The sequence below is a fragment of the Tursiops truncatus genome, chromosome 3 (genome assembly GCF_011762595.2).
Source record: "Tursiops truncatus isolate mTurTru1 chromosome 3, mTurTru1.mat.Y, whole genome shotgun sequence".
In the NCBI taxonomy this organism is placed as follows: domain Eukaryota; kingdom Metazoa; phylum Chordata; class Mammalia; order Artiodactyla; family Delphinidae; genus Tursiops; species Tursiops truncatus.
In genome coordinates, this window is record NC_047036.1 from 109955713 (window position 1) to 109978078 (window position 22366).

At 36.4% G+C, this 22366-nt stretch overlaps 1 protein-coding gene across 6 annotated transcripts in view; it reads right to left on the reverse strand.

Annotated features, from left to right (window-relative positions):
• Positions 1 to 22366, reverse strand: part of AFF4 (ALF transcription elongation factor 4) — a 92761-nt gene that overhangs the window by 19578 nt on the left and 50817 nt on the right. For all 6 annotated transcript variants that reach the window (XM_073802520.1, XM_019924414.3, XM_019924410.3 and 3 more), the window contains 11 exons: positions 15454 to 15490; positions 13713 to 13761; positions 11405 to 11459; positions 10917 to 10954; positions 10308 to 10470; positions 8783 to 9700; positions 6640 to 6728; positions 5790 to 6030; positions 1828 to 1922; positions 1151 to 1214; positions 901 to 1037 (listed from right to left, as the gene is read on the reverse strand). In XM_073802520.1, the coding sequence (XP_073658621.1) occupies positions 901 to 1037; positions 1151 to 1214; positions 1828 to 1922; positions 5790 to 6030; positions 6640 to 6728; positions 8783 to 9700; positions 10308 to 10470; positions 10917 to 10954; positions 11405 to 11459; positions 13713 to 13761; positions 15454 to 15490 (1886 nt within the window). The remainder of the gene's footprint in view (positions 1 to 900; positions 1038 to 1150; positions 1215 to 1827; positions 1923 to 5789; positions 6031 to 6639; positions 6729 to 8782; positions 9701 to 10307; positions 10471 to 10916; positions 10955 to 11404; positions 11460 to 13712; positions 13762 to 15453; positions 15491 to 22366) is intronic.

The window sequence follows — 22366 nt, forward strand, 5'->3', positions numbered from 1 at the left end:
CAGACTCATATCAAAACCCTATCGGTAGGGCTTCCCTGGTGGCGCAGTGGTTGAAAATCTGCTTGTCAATGCAGGGGACACGGGTTCGAGCCCTGGTCTGGGAAGATCCCACGTGCCGCGGAGCAACTAGGCTCGTGAGTCACAATTACTGAGCCTGCGCGTCTGGAGCCTGTGCTCCGCAACAAGAGAGGCCGCGATAGTGAGAGGCCCGCGCACTGCAATGAAGAGTGGCCCCCACTTGCCGCAACTAGAGAAAGCCCTTGCACAGAAATGAAGACCCAACACAGCCATAAATAAATAAATAAGAGTAGCCCCCGCTCACCACAACTAGAGAAAGCCCACATGCAGCAACAAAGACCCAATCAGCCAAAAATAAATAGATAAAATCATTTAAAAAATAAAAAAATAAAAATAAACAAAATAAAGCCCTATCAGTGAGTGGCAAGTGACAATTAAGCTGCATCTTACAGAGTAGACGGGACATAAGCAACACACTTTGGGTGTGACTGTCTCCCATCACCCCCAGATGGGACCATCTAGTTGCAGGAAAACAAGCTCAGGGCTCCCACTGATTCTGCATTATGATGAGTTCCATAATAATTTCATTATATATTACAATGTAATAATAATAGAAATAAAGTGCACTATAATGTAATGCGCTTGAATCATCCCAAAACCATCTCCCACCCCCAGTCCGTGGAAAAATTGTCTTCCACGAAACCAGTCCTTGGTGCCAAAAAGGTTGGAGACTGCTGCACTGAAGGGTCTAGTTCTCCTTATCCAAGGACAATAAAGGACTAAGGATCCTCTGTAGCTTTACTGTATATAACTATATTAGTCTTTTCCTAGAAGGACCAGAGAAATGTTATTGCCAGTGATGTGGCAAGTCTTCCCACTTACTTGATGAGCTCCACTGTCTCTGAATACATAAGGAATGGGGATTTGGATTCCTGAGCATTTTTCTCTAATGCATTCCCACATTCAATGAAAGATACCACAGCATCAAGATAGTATACAGCTTTCTCAAACCTATCAGACTGAAGAAAGGAGAATAAAGGTAAATGAGAGCCGCACTGATGTACTATGAGAACAAATGAAGATTTAAGTTAATTTGATTAAATATATAAATGTGAGGAGAATATTTACATACCAATGCATCTGCATTGTGCTTTAGCTTTTTTGCTTCTTGTAAATAATGGTCTGCTGAATAATTTCTGCAATGTAAATTTTTATTAAAAGTAAAATGGTAAATATTTTCATGATACTAGTTCACTTTAGTCTCTAATATTCCTCAGTTTTCATGTCCTCAAGTAAAGAAAATGAACTATTACTAAACATTCAATTCAGTTTTTTCTGATGAATGTTTAAATTGGGTTAAGAGCATAAATCATTTTGGCCAACTTGGCAAATTTTCTACTAGGAAAACAGAAATCAAACTCCCTAGTATTAACTGCTAACTTACCCAAGTTGTTTGAAAGATTGAGAGTAAACAAAGTGTGGGTAGGAAACATAACCTTTTATCAAAATGGAGGGAAAAAAAGCAACATTGCTCTTACTTATTTAAGAAAGCCCTTATTTTAAACAGTAAAGTCAGCAGCAGTAAGATTCTACTGGAAGGTACATTATTCACATTCCCCATGAGAATCATGGAGTTAATAAGGTAAAGGAGCAATACTTGGACTAGTAGGTGCCTTTCAAATTAAAATCTGAATATTCTTTGATCACAACTCAATCAATTCTTCTGGTCACTGACAGAAATTAAAATGAGTTTTTTATATGCTGACTGGAATGATTTCTTGAATGCATAAAAATTCATATTTATCTCACCTGTCATCAAAGGCAAGCTTCGTTCTCCGAGGCTTAGAAGCATCAGGAGTTGGTGTAGATGGAGGACAGTTAGAAGAGCTATTTGGAGCCTTTTCCTGACCAAAAAAATATATATAACTATGTTGAAAATTGTGAGATTAAAATTAAAAGTATTTGAGCCAGTGGTTAAAAAGCAAACAAAATTCCATTGCCTTTGGTAATTAATTTCCTTGTTATAAAATATTAAAATTTCAGAATGTAAATGTCCTTTTTATGGAATAAGCCCATCTTATATAACCAAAAATATTCTTTATAATATCAGGGGTCTACTATGTGCCAGGCACTGACCCTGGCACTTGTAAAAACATAAGGAAGACACAAAACTATTATCAATATAGCAGTATTACTTAAAACAAAATTTACTGGTAATAACTGGTCGATGAAAACAACAATAATATCTAACATCTACTATGTGCCTCCTACTTACTAGGCACTCAGTTAACTAAGTACTTAGCACAATCATTAATCCTTCAACAACCCTATGAAATATGTACTGCTATTAGGATAGAATAAAAATTAGTCTCAAGGAGGCTGAGTAACTTGTCCAAGTTCAAACAGCTTTAAGCAGTATTCCTGGAAACTCAGCTTTAAGTCCAGATCTGTCAGACTTCAAAAGCCTGGACAGGGACTCCCCCTGGGTCCAGTGGCTAAGACTTCATGCTCCCAATGCAGGGGGCCCGGGTTTGATCCCTGGTCAGGGAACTAAGATCCCACATACCGCAACTACTGACCCCGAGTGCTGCAACAAAGACCCACCGCAGCCAAAAAAGGAGCCTGGACACTTTCTTAAATTTTATTCTGCCTTCTATCAACATGTCCATCCTGTCTCCTATCAACACAGACCTCTATGCAATGGCTATGACCCTGTCCTCCCAACTGCTTCCCCATCCAGCCCTATGACACAATAATATATATTTTATTACTTCTGCTTAAAATCTATTTTTAAAAAACCATGTAACCATTTTTTTTTCTTTTCTTGTAAGAGTCCTTCAGTTCCACCCATTACAGTTTCCTTCAAGAATGAAAATAAAAGCCCTGAGATTTGAGAAAATGCTAAGCTCTTTACACAGTCTGCATGTTTATGAAATTGCTTCCTAAATACTGTTGCAATCTAACATTACTTGGACAGCTTTCCCTCTGTGTTTTATAAACAGATCTACAAATGCCTAAGTTTAAGTTTATTGATGGAAAACTGAAGTTTCTGAAAATAAAAAAAGAAATTACTATGTGTGGTAAGAGATGCTAACTAGACTTACTGCAGTGATTGTTTTGCAATATATACATATATGTAATCATTATGTTGTACACCTGAAACTAATATAATGTTATATATCAACTATATCTCAATTAAAAAAAAACGAGAAGAACTTCTCTCAGTGGACAACAGGACAAACTGACAAAATATCAGTCAGCATATAGGTGTGAAAACATGATTAATCTAATTGAATTATATAGCTCCCTGTCCCCAATTCATGTGGAAGACACAGTCTTTTCAAACAAATATAGAACATTACAAAAATCTACCGTATACTATGCTCTTTTATAAAGCAACTCTTAACAAATATCAAAAGACTGCTACACGCAGATCACTTTCCAGCCCCATTGCAACTAAGGTAGAAGTACTAACCAAAAGACAACTAGAAAAATCTCTATGTTTGGAAAGTGAGTAACACACGTTTAAATAAGTCTTGGATCAAAGATGAAATCAGAAAGGAAATTAAAAAACATTTTAAACTGAATTATAAAAATATTATATACCATATCTTGAAGATTAAGCTAAAGCAGTATTTAGAGGAAAATATATAGTCTAACTGCTTATATTAGAATATTAGAGAAAAAGGACTGAAAATTAATTTTAAAAAACTTGAGCTAGGTATCCATCTTTAAAAGTTAATAAACAGAGCAGCAAAACAAAAAGAAATTAAAAGGAAATTATAAAGCATGTAAGTTAATGAAACAGAAAACAAAAATAAACTACAGAGAATAAAGACAAAGAAAGGTTGTTTTTTGAAAAGACAAGTAAAAGTGATAAGCCTCTGATGAGACTGATCAAGGAAAAGAGAAACATGGCACAGAAAACTAATACTAAAAATAAAAGAGAATCATGGGCTTCCCTGGTGGCACAGTGGTTGAGAGTCTGCCTGCCGATGCAGGGGACATGGGTTCGTGCCCCGGTCTGGGAAGATCCCACATGCCGCGGAGCAGCTGGGCCCGTGAGCCATGGCTGCTCAGGCCTGCACGTCCGGGGCCTGTGCTCCGCAATGGGAGAGGCCACAACAGTGAGAGGCCCACGTACGGCAAAAAAAAAAAAACAAGGATCATAAGTAGCAATATTATAGATATTAAAAACATAAGAGACTATAATGAACAAAATTTATGCCAGCATATTTCAAAAATTTGATATGAGCAAATATCTAGAAAAACAAAATAAAAATTATATGTAATTTTGGTTTTTCATGTTATCTAATTTTTCTTTAGTTGACATGAGAAAGAGCATATTTTCTAAGTTAATTATAGAATTTTCTTTAATAAACCCATATATAATTGCCTAAACTGGAAACTGCCAAGACTAACATTAACAATTTTAACAACTGTTAAGTGCCATAAGATCTTGAAATCAAAGGGGTCAGGGCCAATACATTTTATATTTTGTTGATAACAACAAAGAACCAAATAACTACATTTGATCCAAATGTTTCCTCATTATCCAGTAAGTTAAACACTGGATAAAACACAAAACATGTGAGATACAAATCCCTGCTTTCAAGAACCTGACAAACCAATAAGGAAGAGACACAGAGTGTTACCTATGAGCTAACAGAAGCCAAATGAGCAGGTGAGCTCACTTAGTGAGTGCATTGAAAGCGAGAGACAGAGAGAGAGAGAGAGACAGAGACAGAGTGAGACAGAGACAGAGAGAGGGAGAAGAGATTTAAAGAAAGAAGCACACAGGCCTGAAATCCTACAGTTCCAGGATGGGAAATGGAGAAAGAGCCAGTCAGGAGGTAGACAGAGAACTGGGACAGTGAAAGAGGCCAAGAGGACAGGTTCCTCGAGGGCACTAGGACTAACTCTCTAAACTACTATGGAAGAGGGTCCAGCAGGAGAAAACATCTTCTGTATATCTCAATTGAGATGTTCACCATTTAAATTACCTCAAAATTTGAAATATTTAATTACCACATTTAATAAGCACAACTAACTGCCTTTAACAGTCAATTTTTTTCAACTCTTAAGTCTCTGTTTATTTAAGTCACAAATAATTCAGTAAATTATATACTTAAAAATCTAGGTATTTTCTTAATTTTGTCAGGTAGTTTGCTCCTGATCAGAACACTTTAGAAAGCAATACAAATAACCTGGTAAACAAATTCAGGGTGAGAGCCTAAAGTATAGCCTTGAAAAAGCTTCTTTGATCTAATTACATACCCACAAACATTAACAGTATTCCCCCACATTATGATCATACTCTAGAAATAATTCCAGTGGTAGCTCAGCTAAAGAAATTTTTTCTTCTTCATGAAACCAAATGGTTGCTTTATCACTTTATAAGTAGTATAACTTGCTTGTAAAATCTAATTCTAAAAAATCCAAAGTCCATTTAAAACCATAGATAAGAACCCAATCAGAACAACTGGAGCTATTTACAAATTTGATCATAATCAACTGTTTTTCCATAACCAACTTTTCCAATTATGGGTTTCTACCCTAACCAATATGCATATGGCCAGATGACTTCATTCCTTTCATGGTCTCAGACCACTGCACAAGTTTATTAACAAGATTATGACATTTTGAGAGTAAAAATGCACAGGTCTACAAAATTAAGATGTTTACGAAATTTTCAAAGCACAGTGTCACCTTGGAGAAGTCACATGGCAAGGAGATTTTTTTTCAAAAGGCTCAAGCCCCCAATGCCTTACCTTGACCTCCTTAGAGCTACTGGAAGTCTTCCCTTCAGTCCTCTTCTGCTTTGATGTGGAGGAACTGTTTTTGCTGCTGCTGCTATTTTCCTTGTTGCTGTTATTACTTGACTTTAAGGAAGAAGACTGACTAATAGTCCTCTTCCGAGAACCATGCTCTGTTTTTGGATCTTTTGAAGGAACAGGCCCAGCAGGAGAAGGCAACAAATCTTTTTCTTTAGCAGCACTCTGTTTAGATGACCTGCCAAACCAAACAAATGCCCTCATTTCTCCACACGGTCATACAGGAGTGATGGATTTTTTCCACTTGACTTTGCCTGCTTTCAAGACAAATTTGTTTTTCCCTATTTGATTACTAGAACACATGATTTCTGCAAAACAAAATAAAACTGTAAATTTCATGAGGGCAGACATTTTGTCTGGTGTTTCCCCCCATCATGGTTGTATACCCAGTGCCTAAACCTTGGCCTGCCACACACGTATTCAATAAATAGTGGTTGAATAAATTAACGAAAAGATGAATGGTGAATGATGATATTAATGCTCGTAAGTCTCCTGCAAGTTATACCTAAGTTTGTCACCGAGCCTGAAAGTGGTAAAGCTTTACTTTAATTCTTATCCTATAAATACCTCCTATTCCACTAAAAAAAGGAGAGAGGAAGATGTGACTGAATCTTAATTGCTTTTCATCCCAATTAGCTAAAAGCAAAACCTCCCACTATTTGGTATATGACTGTGTATAGATGTGTATGACATACACTTACTAAAAGGAACAGTCTAAGAGCATGTTAGAAAGTACCCAATAGCAAATAACAGATTGACACACATGTAACATGTTTTGCAAACGTACTCTTTGTTGCTGGATGGCTTGTGGCCTGCCGAATTCTTGTCTTCCGTTTTGGGTTTCTTGCTCTCATTGGCTCTGTTATCATCTTCATTCTGCATGAAAAATAGAAAAAAAGCAGCTAGGTTTGATTTCTATTCATCAAATTTCAGTTTCCAGTACTAGTTACCCTCAAACAGTTTATCTCTGATAAACTTCAGAAAGAAGATAAATGTGAAGTGAAAGAATTCATTTGAACGATGTTCAATAAATTCGGTTTTAAGTCTGAGAAGGAGCCTCCTATTTTAGATGAGAAGAGCTGAAATGCTGCAATAGCCTTTTAGTGGCATCTTTTCAGCCTAATGATTTGGGGAGGGCTGGGGATGAGATTATAATTCAGATATAATTCACATACCATAAAATTCCCTTTAAAAGTACACAATTCAATGGCTTTTAGCATATTCACAAAGTTGTACAACTATCACCACAATCAATTTTAGAATATTTTCATTATCTCGAAAAGCACCCTGTTCTCCATTGGCACTCACTCCCCATTCGCTCCACCCCCAGATCTGGCAATCACTAATTTACACATTTTGTCTTTATGGATTTGCCTATTCTACACATTTCAAAAAGTGTAATCATACAATATGTGTGGCCTTTGTGTCTGGCTCCCTTCACTTAGCATAATATTTTTAAGGATCATCTACGTTGTAAGATTTGTCAGTACTTTATTTCTTTTTATGGCTGAATATATGGTGGTATGGATATACCACATTTTATTTATCCATTCATCAACTGAGTTGTTTCTACTTTTCAAGTACAGGTTTTTGTATGGACATGTTTTCACTGTTCTTGGGTATACACCTATGAGTGCAATTGCTGGGTCATAAGGTAATACTACATATTTACTTTGTGAGGAATTGCTAAACTATGTTCCAAAGTGGCTACATCATTTTACATTCCCACCAGCACTGCAGTTCTCCATATCTTCACCAATACTTGTTACTGTCCATCTTTTTGCTTATAGCCAAGCCTAAAGATTTTTGAAAAACGTTTTTGCTGAAACAAAACCTATGGGCCTGTCTATAATCCCCAAGATACTTGCTTGATGCATTTAAGATTTCCTATTGACTTAAATATCAGGGCATGAATATAGCAAACTTTCTGCCATAACAAAAGAATTTGTTCCCATACACAAATGATTAAAGTTGGACAAGTGAAAACATGCGAAAAAGGAATCCACATTCTTCATTATCCTTGGCTGGGTCTCTTCTCAGTACTATCTGCTGTATCTTCAGGAACTGCCCCTGACACTTAATTTTACCAAAGCAGCAAATCTCAAAAATCATCACTGGGAATTCCCTGGCGGTCTAGTGGTTAGGACTCGGTGCTTTTACTGCCGGGGCCCGGGTTTGATCCCTGGTCAGGGAACTAAGATCCCGCAAGATGCGGGATCATCACCCAGTTTCCTGGTGATATACATACATTTTATAAAATCAAAATTTGACTTATAGGTATTGATATAAAAAACCTGTGAGGGGGCTTCCCTGGTGGCGCAGTGGTTGAGAGTCCGCCTGCCGATGCAGGGGACACGGGTTCATGCCCCGGTCCGGGAAGATCCCACATGCCGCGGAGCGGCTGGGTCCGTGAGCCATGGCCGCTGGGCCTGCGCGTCCGGAGCCTGTGCTCCGCAACGGGAGAGGCCACAACAGTGCGAGGCCCGCGTACCGCAAAAAAAAAAAAAAAAAAAAGTGTGACTTGGTCTGGGTGTTAAGAGAGAAAAAAGTGTTAGGGACTGTGACAACCTGAAGAGTAAATAATCCCAACTAAAGACATTGAAAACCAAAATTTAAAGAATGTTGTGAAGGCCAGTTTGCAATCTCTGCTTCACTCTCGCCTCTATACTGGCCAGCACACATCATGAACAGAAGCACTGGCTCATTTCTTATTTGATTAGAAACTATAATTCTTTACTAAAGGAGACAGGCAGAGGCAGAATGGTCTTCAAGAGTCTCTTATGTCTGGAGCTTCATTGGGGCTTTAGGCTCATCTCTATTTTCCCTCATAGCTGACTCAACTAGCTATTTTTTGGCTGACTGAGATTTCCATTGCATTTTAGATGCTGATGTTCAAAAAACAACAACAACAACAAAAACCCTTTACAAACCTTATGTTTCCTTTTGCCTTTGTTGGAAACTTTTTCTGAGGCTTGTTTCTGAGCCTCTCTTGTGTGCTTTTCTGGAACATTTTTCTTTTCCCCCTTGGGTGTCTCTGTTTCTTTGTAAGGCTTTCCTGGTATTCTAGTCAAGAGATTCAGGTCAATCTTCACAATAAGTGGATACCTGTCATCAGGCTCACTGAGGGGTGAAAGAAGTTCCTTCTCTTCCATAGGAGAGAACATTCGTTGCCGAAAAAAGCTATCTTCTTCCTCCACTGAGGAGGGCTTAACGGGAGTCCTATTACTCTCAGGGTACTTAGGAGTTTGTGAGGAAGGAGGAAGGCTCTCGCTTTCATCCGAATCTGAGGATGAGGTATCTGTTTCTATGATTTCCCTTGATTTCTGGGAAGATTTACTTGTTGACTTGTATTTCTTTTTCTCTGCTGAAGGTCGAGGGGAAGATTTGGACTCCTTTTTTATATTGGGTTTCCTTGAGCCTTTGGTAGCTGCTTTGTGTCTGCTGGAGGGCATGCTGGTAGCCATGTCTACAGGAGTTTCACTCTCTATCTTCAGGCCTCCGCGGGGCTCTTCAGCAGCTGCCTTCTCAGTCTTTTTGGGTTGTTTTTTGCCTACAGTTCTCCTCTGTGCTGTGCTGTCACTCTGTGCAGGAGACTTCTGCCTCCCACGCCCACTCTCTGATCCCTTTTGGACAGTTTTGGAGTCTCGTCCAGGAGTAGCAGAACTTGTTTCTTTAGGACCACCTGGATCAGTATAGCTATTCCCTGTGCCCTGTTCTCGGCCTTCCTTTTTATAGCCTTGAGATGATGGGATATTACTGTCCACAGAAGAAGCTGGTGACACTTTATGTGGGTTCACTTTATTCAGCCAATTATCAAGTTGCCATTTGTTTGTGGGTGGTGGTTCAGGCTGAAAAACAGAGAAAGAAGTATGCTTTTTCAGTACTGAAACTTTCTCCTTCCTTTAAAATCTCGAGGAAGAGGGAAAAACATAATGCCTAATGCCACAAAGGCATTTGTTTTTCATTGTTCTGACTGAACCAAAGCAAAAGGCTTAATGTTATATATAGCATTTAATTACTGAATATCCCTGTCAGGAATCCAAATGACCATACAGTACATTTAATTCCAGAAAGTAAACAAATGATGTAGGTACCACAGAGATTTTTAACAACATTTTATCAACCTATAGTGAAATTATACTATTTAAGACTTTTTTTCCACCATAACTAAATAACATTACCAAGTTGAAACAAAAATAAAACCCAAAGTAAATAAATCCAATATTTTAGTGACCTGAAATATGACTGCAAATAGTCCCTATTCTAGACCAAATATGTTCACATAACAAGGACACTGAAGTATCTAAATTTCCTCCAAGATACACAGTTCAGTTTCTTTTTGTCAGAATATGTAATCTTCTTTCCTTCATTTTTATATTTGAAACTAGTGTTTACTGGCCATCACCAGGGGCCTTCCGAGGGCCTATGGAAGGCACCCCCTTGCCCCCCTCTCACCTCAGGAGATGCACTCTGGGATGGCTCATTTGCCTCACTGTCACTGGAACTACTTTCACTCTCTGAGTCAGATCCAGAGCTGCTTTCAGATCCACTGTGGCTGCTAGAATCATCCCTGGAGTTATCTGCCCCTTCACTATTATGGTGTGAAGGTTCAGAGTTACTAAAAGAGATAAAACATATAAATGACCAGAAGTTTTTTTTTTTAGAGGGACAACAGGTAAGCATTCAAATCTGACAATGAACTTTATTTAAAATGTTTACTATTTGTTAAGCTCTTATAATTCTATGAATCTAAAACTTCATTATAAATGAAATAAATACTTCCTTAAAAATATCTGAAATGCGGCTCAGCCATTAGTACTTACCTTTAAAAAACAGTTTTACTGTGGTATAAATTACACACCATAAAATTCACCCATTTTAAGTATACAATCCAATGATTTTTAGTTAATTTACAGAGTTGTAAAACCATCATCACAATAGATAATATTTACTTTATAATCGATAATATTTACTTTTATAAGTATATTCAATTACTCTATCACTACACTGTTATCAGACTGACCCTTCCAGTCTAAATAAAACAAGAAATAAAAGGATGCCTACCTTCCAGGTGTACTCCTTGGCATTGTCTTATCACAATCCTAAAATTAAAACATGAGAGGAAATCTGTGAATGAATAAATAGTACTCTATCTGCTTGATGTGAACAATATCTGAAATCTTAATAGAAAAACTGGCTTCTCTAATGTATGCATCAATGGTCACTTAACACTTACAAAAATACTGTTTTTACCTAAAGAATAATTGCCAGGATAAGATTAAAAGCTGTGTTAATAGTTCTTGTCAACAATCTCATGCTTCATGAGTATATTCTGATATATGATAAGTATTAAGGAAAAGCCAGTTTTTTTAAATAAGAAAAAAATGGAGGTTTAAAGACAAAGTGGAAAACTATAACATTCTAGTGTCAGACAGCAGGAAGGAACTTATTTTAAATAACTGAATCATAAATGTATTATTCAATTATAATTCTTATAAACTACAATGAAAACACTGTATGAAACTGGCAAAATTATATAGTAGTAGACACACCTGTTCCCCATCACTGTCTTCACTGCTGCTTAGTTTTAAGTCATCTTTTAACATACTAAAAGGAAAACGCAGAAAGAATTATTATTTTTGGAACTTCATCATGGCATACCAGAGTATTAAATATCTACCAATAATTCTAGGAATAATCACTGTGGTAGCCAAAGATTTACTTGAAAAATAAAGAAAACAACAAGTAAGTCTTACTCTATCTGGTCTGGTGCACATCTAGAGTAAAAAATTAAGAAAGGTGGAATTTAACAGTTTTGGAAGCTCACTTTTCCATAAGTACAATATTCATCTTTCTTTTCTAATTAAACAAAAGCTACCTTCCACAAACTCTTATACTCACTTCTGTTATCTCTAGCTTTTCTCCAATTGCATACACACAAACTCTTCCATTATTAAAACAAATGACCATATGCATACCCAACAGTCCACTAGAGAAATATAACTCCTAAAAGGAAGGAAGATAAAATGAAAGCATCAGCAATTCTCTTTCACTGTCCCCAATGTTTCATGAAGAGATATGTATACTTGGGTGATTGTGAAAACCAGAACACACAGTCAAAGTTCTAGTTCATAAATGCCTTGCTATGAAAGACGACTGATCCTTGCAGATGTAACAATTTTGGGTAAGAACCTTGGTTATACAAGAGAAATAACCATGTATAAATTAAAAATAAACTCCAGTCTCCAAATCTTCCTTGATCAAAAAAATCACAAATAAATACTATAAGTTGATAGTTTCTGGAATTAGTTTTTGAAAGTAAAATTACAGATTTAAATTTTCCTTAAGGCCATAAGACCAAAATTAAAAACTGAGTAATGAACCACAAAACACTCCTTGCCTTTTTACAAGAAAGGAAAAATTAATACAAAGCTTAGGGAGAACTACAACTAGAAAATGTTTAATTTCTCATTACCACTAGCTCCATTTACCTTTCTTCTTAAAATTTCATGACAGTCTCCAATCAGCGGAAAGGAAATCTTCTTTCACTCCAACAACTACTTATACTCCCCGCTCAAAGCTTAACCTGAGTTTCTAAATCTGATCCCAAATTCAGAGTACCACATAAAAGATCACCTTGAAACAAAGTAACCACATGCTTACAGAATTAGGAAAAGTGTTCTAAGGATGACCAATTAAGTGGGACAGAGAGAAAGAATTTTTTCTTTTGGACAAGGGCTTAGTGCATCTTTATGACTGATTTCCTGTAAAGAAATGTACTTACTCTGAATTCTCTCAGCCCTTATGCTTTAATAATGGCAGCTCAGTGAACCTGTTTACACATGTGAATATGTCAAAGCTTTTACCAGACCGCTCAAGGTCCTTCATGCTTTTGTTCTGTCAGCAACCAAAGTGATATGCACATACATGGTAAGCTCCCATCAGTTTTCTGCCCATGAATAAACATGATAAATAGGAATTTACATAATTTGAATTCTTCAGCAGTGAGGCTAATCTCCTTGCATTCATATATTTTCATTCTCAGCTCCCACTATGTTTAGCTGAAGAGGCTGAGGTTATCAGTATAGACTGTGGTTATGGTATAAAGCTAGCACTGTGGCCAGTTTCTTTAGAATTTTGTTTTAATCATTGGGTTAAATTGTGGTCTCAGGAATTCAGTAGTTAGTTCATTCTTTAAGCTTGGAATTTATTATCATCCAATATACAACCCTATCGTATTTTGATTTATTGGGATGGCCAAAAAGTTAATTCGGGTTTTTCGTAAGATGTTATAGAAAAACCCCAATGAACTTTTTGGTCAAGTCAATATATTCCTGGGTCTACCTACAAAATAAAAGCAGGAAAACTTATACAGTATGAACTATGTTGCTTTAATATTCTACACTTAGTGGTCAAATGGAGGGCATACTAAGAAGAATCCTATACTTTTTCATGTTTTTTTTTAAATTAAAAACAAGCTATCAACACACACAAACACACACACACTTCTGAAAGATGAGAAAAAAGTGTAATCGCAATCGCAGATCAGGGGTAGGCAATCTATGATCCACAAGCGAAATCTAGACCTATTTTGTAAAGAAAGTTTTATTGGAACATAGCCACACCCATAGTCTATGGCTGCTTTCATGCTACAACTGCAGAATTGAGTAGTTGAGACAGAAACCATTTGGCCCCTAAAGCCTAAACTATTTCACTATCTGGCCCTTTATATAAAAGTTTGCCTACCGCTGCCTTGAAAGATTAAGTACATATTTCTAAGTGTTGTTCTAAATATCGAGACTACAGTTAGACTTTTAGCAAAAAAAGACAAACATTAAACTTACTAAGCCATAAACTTACGATTTAGACTGGTGCCCACTGGAAGTTTTAGAAGAAGGATTATATCTTTCTGGAACAAAAAGGAATGCAGAAATCAGCAACTATAGTATGGCTATTTATATTTTTAAATATCTATCAATATAACCTCAAAGAAATATAAATCATAAAATTGGGATAAAATTCTTCATCCATCAATTTGGTTAACACCTTAAAATGCGATAATATGAAATACTGGTGGAAATAGGCATGTTCCTATGTCATTGGTAGGGCTCTAAACTCATACAATCTTTCTGGAGAGCCATCTGATAATATTATCTTACCAATACTGTAAATGCACATATCCACTGACCTAGCAATTATAAGGAAAGGAATTTACCTTACAGGTATATCTAGAGGAATACATAAACACACAGACACGCGGACACACACACACACACACACACACAGTTTATTATAGTATGATTTGCAACAGCAAAAACTGGAAACCAATGTCCATCTACAGGGGACTAGATAAACAAATTACAATACTTTCAACAATATAATACAATTTTGCTTTTTAAAAATAATGAACTAGAGCTTTATACTGATATAAAAACAGTTCTAAAATAAATTAAGTGAAATATACAGGTAATAAAGAGTAGGTGAAGCTTATGAGCCCGGGTGCCAATAGGGAGCTTTGGGGAGAGAGAATGGGGGAAGGGGAGAAGTAAGGATGAGACATTCTTAGAAGATTTTAAGAGAAAATGTAAACTTTCTGGCCTACAGCTAGCTATTTGCTGTATATCAACAATGTTGGGCCCTTTTTTTCCTGTAACTGCAGCTTTAAGGCAGAACGAAGAAACAGATACATAAAAAGTTTGTTAACCTTAAAATGGATATTCTTCTAGTTTTGTCTCTGCTTTAAGATAACTAAAGACAACTAAGGATTAAAACGCTCCACATATTAATCTCCCAAAATAGCTTATTACCAGAGTAAATCTACCTGAAAAGTTATTGCTCTTGGCAAAAGAACATTTGTTTTGTTAAAGAGCTATATGGTGAAGCCCAAACGTTTGCAAGGTTCCTGACCTTACCATTACCAATTCACACAGCCATCAACTCTTTGAATCACACTTGAATTCCCCAAGGCTATCTTCCCCTCAAGTTCTTTTGAGAGGCCAAGAGAGTGGAGGTGGAGGGGAGTTGTGTAGCAGACAGGAGACTTTCTTCCCAGCCAAAAACACCCAGGAAGAATAGATAAATATAGATATGGGAAGAGAAGAGCCATGGTAAGCTACAATGACTCCTTCTTGCCTGGAGTTTTACCATAATAGAACCCAGTATCTTCATGAAGGAGATGGAAAGACAGAAGTATGGCTCTTGGGGTTATGAGGTGCCCATCAAATTGAATTCATGAACTCTGAACTATTAGTTCAAATACTTAGTAAAAACAGTTAATTTTGATCTCCAATGATCTTTAATTCTTCATCTTTCAAGCCAAGATTCAGTTCAATCCATTACTGATCATCAGATAAACACTGGGATAAGGGACTTCCCAGGGGGTCCAGTGATTAAGACTCCTCGCTCCCACTTCAGGGGATGCAGGTTTAATCCCTGGTCGGGGAACTAAGATCCTACATGCCATGCGGTGTGGCCAAAAAAATTTTAAAAACTGGGATACGACATACAAAAGAATTATTAAAGAAATACATGATGTGACCATGAGAAATGAATGTGCAACAAACAGCTTAATTTGAAAACCAAGAGGAAAAGAAATACTCACTTTGTTCTCCAGGGCCAAAATTGGACTGCTGAGACTCCTAAGAAAAAGGGACATAAAATTGTATAGTGACATTAAGAGAAAAAGGTTCATTAGAGAAAAATGCTTCAAATTAAACTATTCAATTCCAGCTAATTCAATGAAAGATCCTGTTGAGTTCCTAAGAATGCATAAAAGAAAAAAACACCAAAAGAATTTAATGATTCCATCTGATCAGCCTCAGCAATTTTGTGGTCAATAACAGAGTTTCCCAGAGCTTAATACAAAAAGCATCAAGCTATGTAAGTCTTTATCATTCATTTCTATTCAGCAGCATCCATGGTACTCATATCCTAATTTAATTCTTGGTCTTAAGAAAATATTATTTTTAAAAAAGTAATACTAATAACCATATACTAGAGTGAAAATAGCTGTACAAACTATATAGACTCAAAATATACCACTTTTATGAACTAGCAACTCCTACTATGTTATTCCCATGTCATTTTACTTCCTCTCCCTGCTCCCAATATCTTACAATTAGCAAACTGAGGAAGAGATTTTCCATACTCGTTTTATATACTTCTTTGTAAGCCCTACTAGCACAGTGCCTGGCATTCAGGAAGCATCCGTAAAAAGAAAGCCAAAAAGAAAAGAAAACCAAAACGTCACTGTCCGTGAAAGAAACATGACTTTCCAAACTCAACTTTAAAGATCAGAACAGCTGTTTCACAAGTGCAAATTGTGCATTTTTCTAGGTGAAGTCTGTGGTACACAATGTAGTACTAAGATTACACAAATATCCCTAACATCTGTAACAGCTTACTTAAAAATAAGCACAATCTTCCTTTAATGACAGAATTATCTGTGAAAGAGAAATCCTAACAGTATCTAAGCTAAAATATAGTTTTGGTGTTAAAAAAAACTGTAAACCTACATCAATTGTCAACTGATTTTCAACAAGGGTGTGAAGACCATCCAACAGGGAAAGAATTCTCTTTTCAACAAAAGGTTCTGGGACAAGTGAACAGCCATATGCAAAAGAATGAAGTCGGATGCTTACCACAGACAATATTAAAAAAAATTAACTTGAAATGGATCAAAGACCTAAATGTAAGAGATAAGAGATAAAACTACAAAACTCTTAGAAGAAAATGTAGTGCCCAAATCTTAATGACCTTGGATTTGGCAAAGAATTCTTACATGACACCAAAAGCACAAGACACAAAAGAAACAAACAGGTAAATTGGATTTCATCAATATTAAGAACTTTTGGGCTTCTCTGGTGGCACAGTGGTTGAGAGTCCGCCTGCCGATGCAGGGGACGCGGGTTCGTGCCCCGGTCCGGATGGATCCCACGTGCCACGGAGCGGCTGGGCCTGTGAGCCATGGCCGCTGAGTCTGTGCGTCCAGAGCCTGTGCTCTGCAACGGGAGAGACCATAGCTGTGAGAGGCCCGCATACCGCAAAAAAACCCCCAAAACAATATTAAGCACTTTTGTACTTCAAAGGACACCATCAAGAAAGTGAAAAGACACTACCATAAAATAATAATAATGCCAATAAAAACAAAAATATTCTAAGAAAAAAAAGTGAAAAGACAACACACAAATTGGGAGAAAATATTTGCAAATCATATATCTGATAAGAGACTGGTATCTACAATATATAAAGAGCTCTTACAACTCAATGATAAAAGTCAAGTAAACCAATGATAAAGGGGGCAAAGGATCTGACTATATATTTCTCCAAAAAAGATATACAAACGGCCAGAAAGCACATGAAAAGATGTTCAACATCATTTGTCACTGGGGGGAAATACAAATCAAACCCACAATGAGATAACCACTTCACACTTACTAGGATGACTAGAATCAAAAAGACAGATAATCACAAGTGTTGACAAGAATGTGGAGGAAATGAAAGCCTAATGGGAAATACAAAATGGTGCGGCTAGCTGCTTTGGAAAACATTCTGGCAGTACCTCATATGATTAAACATAGAGTTACCATATGACCCAGCAATTCTGCCCCCAGGTGTATAACCGAGTGAAACAAAAACATATGTCCACACAAAAACTTGCATACAAAGGTTTACAGAAGTATTATTCATAGTAGGCAAAAGCTCAGAACAAAACAAAACAAAAAGCTCAAAACAACCCAAATGTCCATCAGCTGATGAATTCAGAAACAAAATGATATACATCTATACAATGGAATATTATTTGGCCATAAAAAATAATGAAGGAACTGATACATGCTACAACTTGGAAGAACCTTGAACATTATGCCAAGTGAAAGAATCCAGTTGCAAAAGACCATATATGATATGATTCCATTTACATGAAATGTCCAGAAAAGGGAAATCTATAGAGAACAGATTAGTAGTTGGGTAGCACTGGGAGGGGAACAGAGGGGAAAAGGTTGATAGCTAAACAGTAGGGAGTTTCCTTTTGAGGTGATAATGTTCTAAAAAATTATTTATTTATTTGTTTGTTTGTTTAGTTTTGGCTGTGCCATGTGGCTTGTGGGATCTTAGTTCCCCGACCAGGAACTGAATCCAGGCCCTTGGCAGTGAAAGCACAGAGTCCTAACCACTGGACCACCACGGATTTTCCAAAATGTTCTAAAATTGACTGTTGTAATGGTTGCATATGTCTATAAATATAATCAAAACCATTTAATTGTATACTCTGAATGGATAATTTGTATGGTATGTGAATTATATCTCAATAAAGCTATTCTAAAACACTCTTTAAATACAGCAGTGGCCAAGAGGTCACTCTTGTGAATCTTATTAAAAATGAAGAGAATTCTCCGCCCCCCTTGAAAGGCTAATTGTCTTATACTCATTTACCTAGTAAATGGCCTAAAAGTTTAATAGCCCAAGCTTTTAAGTAATCTCTGACTCCGTCCCCTCAGCTCTGACAATAATCAGTCAGCTAGTTACCAATGCTACTGGATTCTGTCTCCAGACCATCTACTACATGCAACACCTTCTCCTCTCCATCTACGCTGCAAAGACTTTAGGTCCTCACCTCTCTTCATCTACGATGGCCATCTAATGGATTTTCCTGGCTCTAGTCTCTCTCTCCTTCACTCAGCTATAGCCTCTAGTTGACCTTTCTAAAGCCCAAGTCTTAGTATTTGTCATAATTACTCCTATTTTTCACAGAGCCTCCAATGGCTCTTTGTTTTTCCTAGGGATGAAACCCAAACTCCTTGATAAAACATTCACTCACATATCTAAGTACTGGAAAAACAGAATTAAGCAAAAACTAACATGGGCCTTGTCCTCATGGAGCTTAATGTCAATGAATATCTTTGCAACTACTCATGCAAATCACGGTAAAATAGCAATTGTGTTAAGTACAATGAAGGGCAAATGCTTACACAGCATTATAAAAGAGCTTACAATTGTGTGTGTGTGTGCACGCGAAACAGACACATACAGATACATACATACACGCACAAACACACACACACACACCCCTGATTGGGAAAATGAACAAAGGCTTCCCTGAGTAGGTACTGTTCAATATGAAATTTGACGGTTATGTAGGAAGTAAACTGGGAAACGAAGGGAAAGGTTAAGTGTTTAGGGTAGAGAGAAAAGCATGTGTAAAGGCAAGAAAGAACAGAAGCACAGCTAGTATAAAGAACTTAAAGGCAGCCCATGGGAGGAAAAAGTACAGAAGGAAGAGGGTTAAGAAACTAGACTCAGGACCAGAGAGGCTAGATCACATAGTTTATAGACTTTATAGACCATATTAAAGATTTGTGTGTGTGTGCAATTTACTAAGCAGAAGAATTATACAAGCACATCTGCATATTGTGATGATTACCTTGGCTATTAAGTAGAGAACAGCTTTGAGAAATCTAGAATGGAAGTAAAGATATTTGTTAGGAGATAACTGCAGTGGTACAAATAGGAGATGACAACAGCTTAAACAAACTGGTCTCCAAGCTTTTTTGATCATGTACCTCCCACCACTAAGAAATTTTTGCATTTGTATCTCCCAAATACGTATACTGTATGCATTGTTATTTAACTAGTATATATTATGTAAAACCAAAATACTGAAATTTTAAAGGGCTCAGATAATATTCTAGAGTAATTTAAAAATTATATTTATCAATGACAACAACACTTTTCTTACACACACACAAAATATATAGTGCTTCAAAGGTCTGACACCAAAACTGGCTTGATATTTGGTTTCATTGGACATCACAAAGACACAGCTATACAAATGGAAGTGCTATACTTACTAAATCACGATATCAAAATTTCAATTTATACCTTAATTATGCAAAGGTTTCTGTTGAAATTGAGCTAATAGATTTCCAATGTTCAATGATACAAAACAGGTTTTCAAGAAAATAAACGGTTGTGGTTTAATATTTTTAGGAAATAGGTTCAAAACCCACTGAAGTTAGAAAATTCTGTTTCTAAGTCTTTAAAGTTTGCACATATGACAATCGTCATAGTTTCTGTCAACAATAAAAAATACATAGTAATGACATTATTTTTTAAATCCTGTTTTCCTAGCTTGAGGCAGTCACTTTTTCACTCATTAAGACATCAATTTTATTCTAAGAAGAGGGTTTAATTTATTATTATTTTAAATATGTTATGAAAAGATCTAATGTATTTGGGACTTGTGTGTGAAAGAGTGAGAGGGAAGAGGGGAGAGGGAGAAAGGAGTGAGGGAGGGAGGAAGGAGAGAAGAGGGAGGGAGAGAAAGGAAGGGAAGGAGATGTCTAATTCATGGTTTTTTTAGCTTGAATTATGCGTTTATATAATTCAAGATAGAGAGGTACAGAGACTACATTTATTTTTGATGTGATTATTTTAAAATACTAACATTGTAGTGGTTTGGGCAACTAGGTCAGAGCCAGATATTCTTCAGAATCATTATGGATTAAGCACTGCCTTTCGATGAATTCTTTTCTTTTTTTTTTTTTTATAAGTGAGCTAACTTCTTATGTCATTAAACAAATAATCAGTGAACTTCTGCATTAGTATAAAAGGTATCTGGGAGTGCCACACAGGTTCTCCATGAAGGAAGGAGGAAGAAAAATTATTTATACTTTAGGATTTAACTTCTGTTATATCTTTCTTTGAGTGGTATACACACAAAAAATTGCTTTTCAAGTATTTTATAACTAAAAAAGAATCTAACAATATCTTAAACTACCAGAAGCACCTGCACCTTCATCAATCTATATATAGCTAACTTTGTACACTGCATGATTTATTCTAATATTTGTTTCTTGAATCTTTAGCTTTGCTTTCTAAGCCTGTTTCAATAGTGTTTCCTGACAAAAGAACGCATTTTAGTATGTTTTCTCTGTGTTCTCTCTGTAGTGGATTTCAGTCATTTTCATTGGAGTAAAAAGACTGAGTTTTTAAACAAAGATTATAGAACACTGGGAGAAACATCAAAAGAAGTTTTTAATAAAATTTTATTAGGCCTGATCTACGTATAACGACTGAACTGAATACCACATAATTCAAAATATCACTAAGTACAAATTATGATGCTTTCAGTTTCATCAGTTACTATCTCAAGGCACTTGCTATATACACTAAAGGCAAGGTTAATGATAAACATGCATTTTTTCTGCTTATGGCATCTTTGTTTCTACTTTGTAGTGGCAGATGAAGAGCTCATAACAGGAGAAGGACAATCTCAACTCTGCCATTTTCTTGTTTGGTCAGAAATGCATTTTAGTGTTACTTTCATCCAGTAGTTTCACTGCAGGTAGGTCTTTTAAGCCATTTGTGCATTAGTGAAGATTAGTTGAATTAAAACCAGTTAATACAATCTGTAAATCATCTTAACCAAGCACACTTAAAACTGCAATATGACACAGCTAGGAAGAACAAATGAATGAAAACAACTCTATCAATTTTCCATATTGAAAAGACCTAAACTTCTCTTGGGATACCTCACATACCAGACATAAAATGTGACCATCTGCCATTTGGATCAAGAGACAGCAAAATGTACGTATTTGATTTTTCTTTTAAAATTAAAAAGCAAATAAATTGGGATTTTTAGAACTAAAAAATAAGAATAAACTTTTCACCCCCATCCCCCATTCTCTAATGCACACAACACTGGGGTATATGTTTTCCACTCTGGAGACCACTGACTTACCACAGCGGTAACAATAAAGATGGAGAAAAATGAATGAAATTGAAATGCATTAAAGGAGTTAAAATCATTAGGACTTGGTGACAGTCTATGAGGTGTGATGAAGAGCAAAGTGCCAAACATAACTCCTATAAGGTTTTCTAGCTTCACTAAGATATGGAACAGCAGAAGAGAACCATGCTTGTTTTTCTCTTTGCTTTTTGGTTGGGAGAAAAATGACTTCTCCTCATGTTTAACTGTGCATCCAATTAAACACTAACATGTAATTCTTTTTTCTTTCTTTTGTATTACTTCATTTCCACAACCAAATGCTTGACACATTGGCAGAACACATTTCTTCTTTTGAATTCTCTTATAGTACTCAACACAATGCCCGGAAAACTTACTTTTAATGGTAGAGGGAGAGACAGAAGAGAAAAATGAGCAACTGAAGAAACAAAGTAAATCTAGATGAGCAGTGTATAGTGGGAGACAAGGAAGAAATAGGTTAAACAACATTCAATACTCATGAGAAGCTCAATGAAGATAAAAAATGAAAAACATTAATTGGAGTTGCCAAAATGGGCCCCTGGTGATCTTAATGTTTTTGGTGAGACACTGAGAGTGAAAGCAAGATCAGCTTGCACTGAGGATTAAATGGAGGAAAGTATATAGACAGCAAATATGAACCACTCTTTAATAAGATTAACTCTAAAGTGGAGGAGTAGCTGGAGAACAACATGGAACAGACTGGATTTTTTTGTTGTTGTTGTGTTGCTTTTAAATGGCACAGATA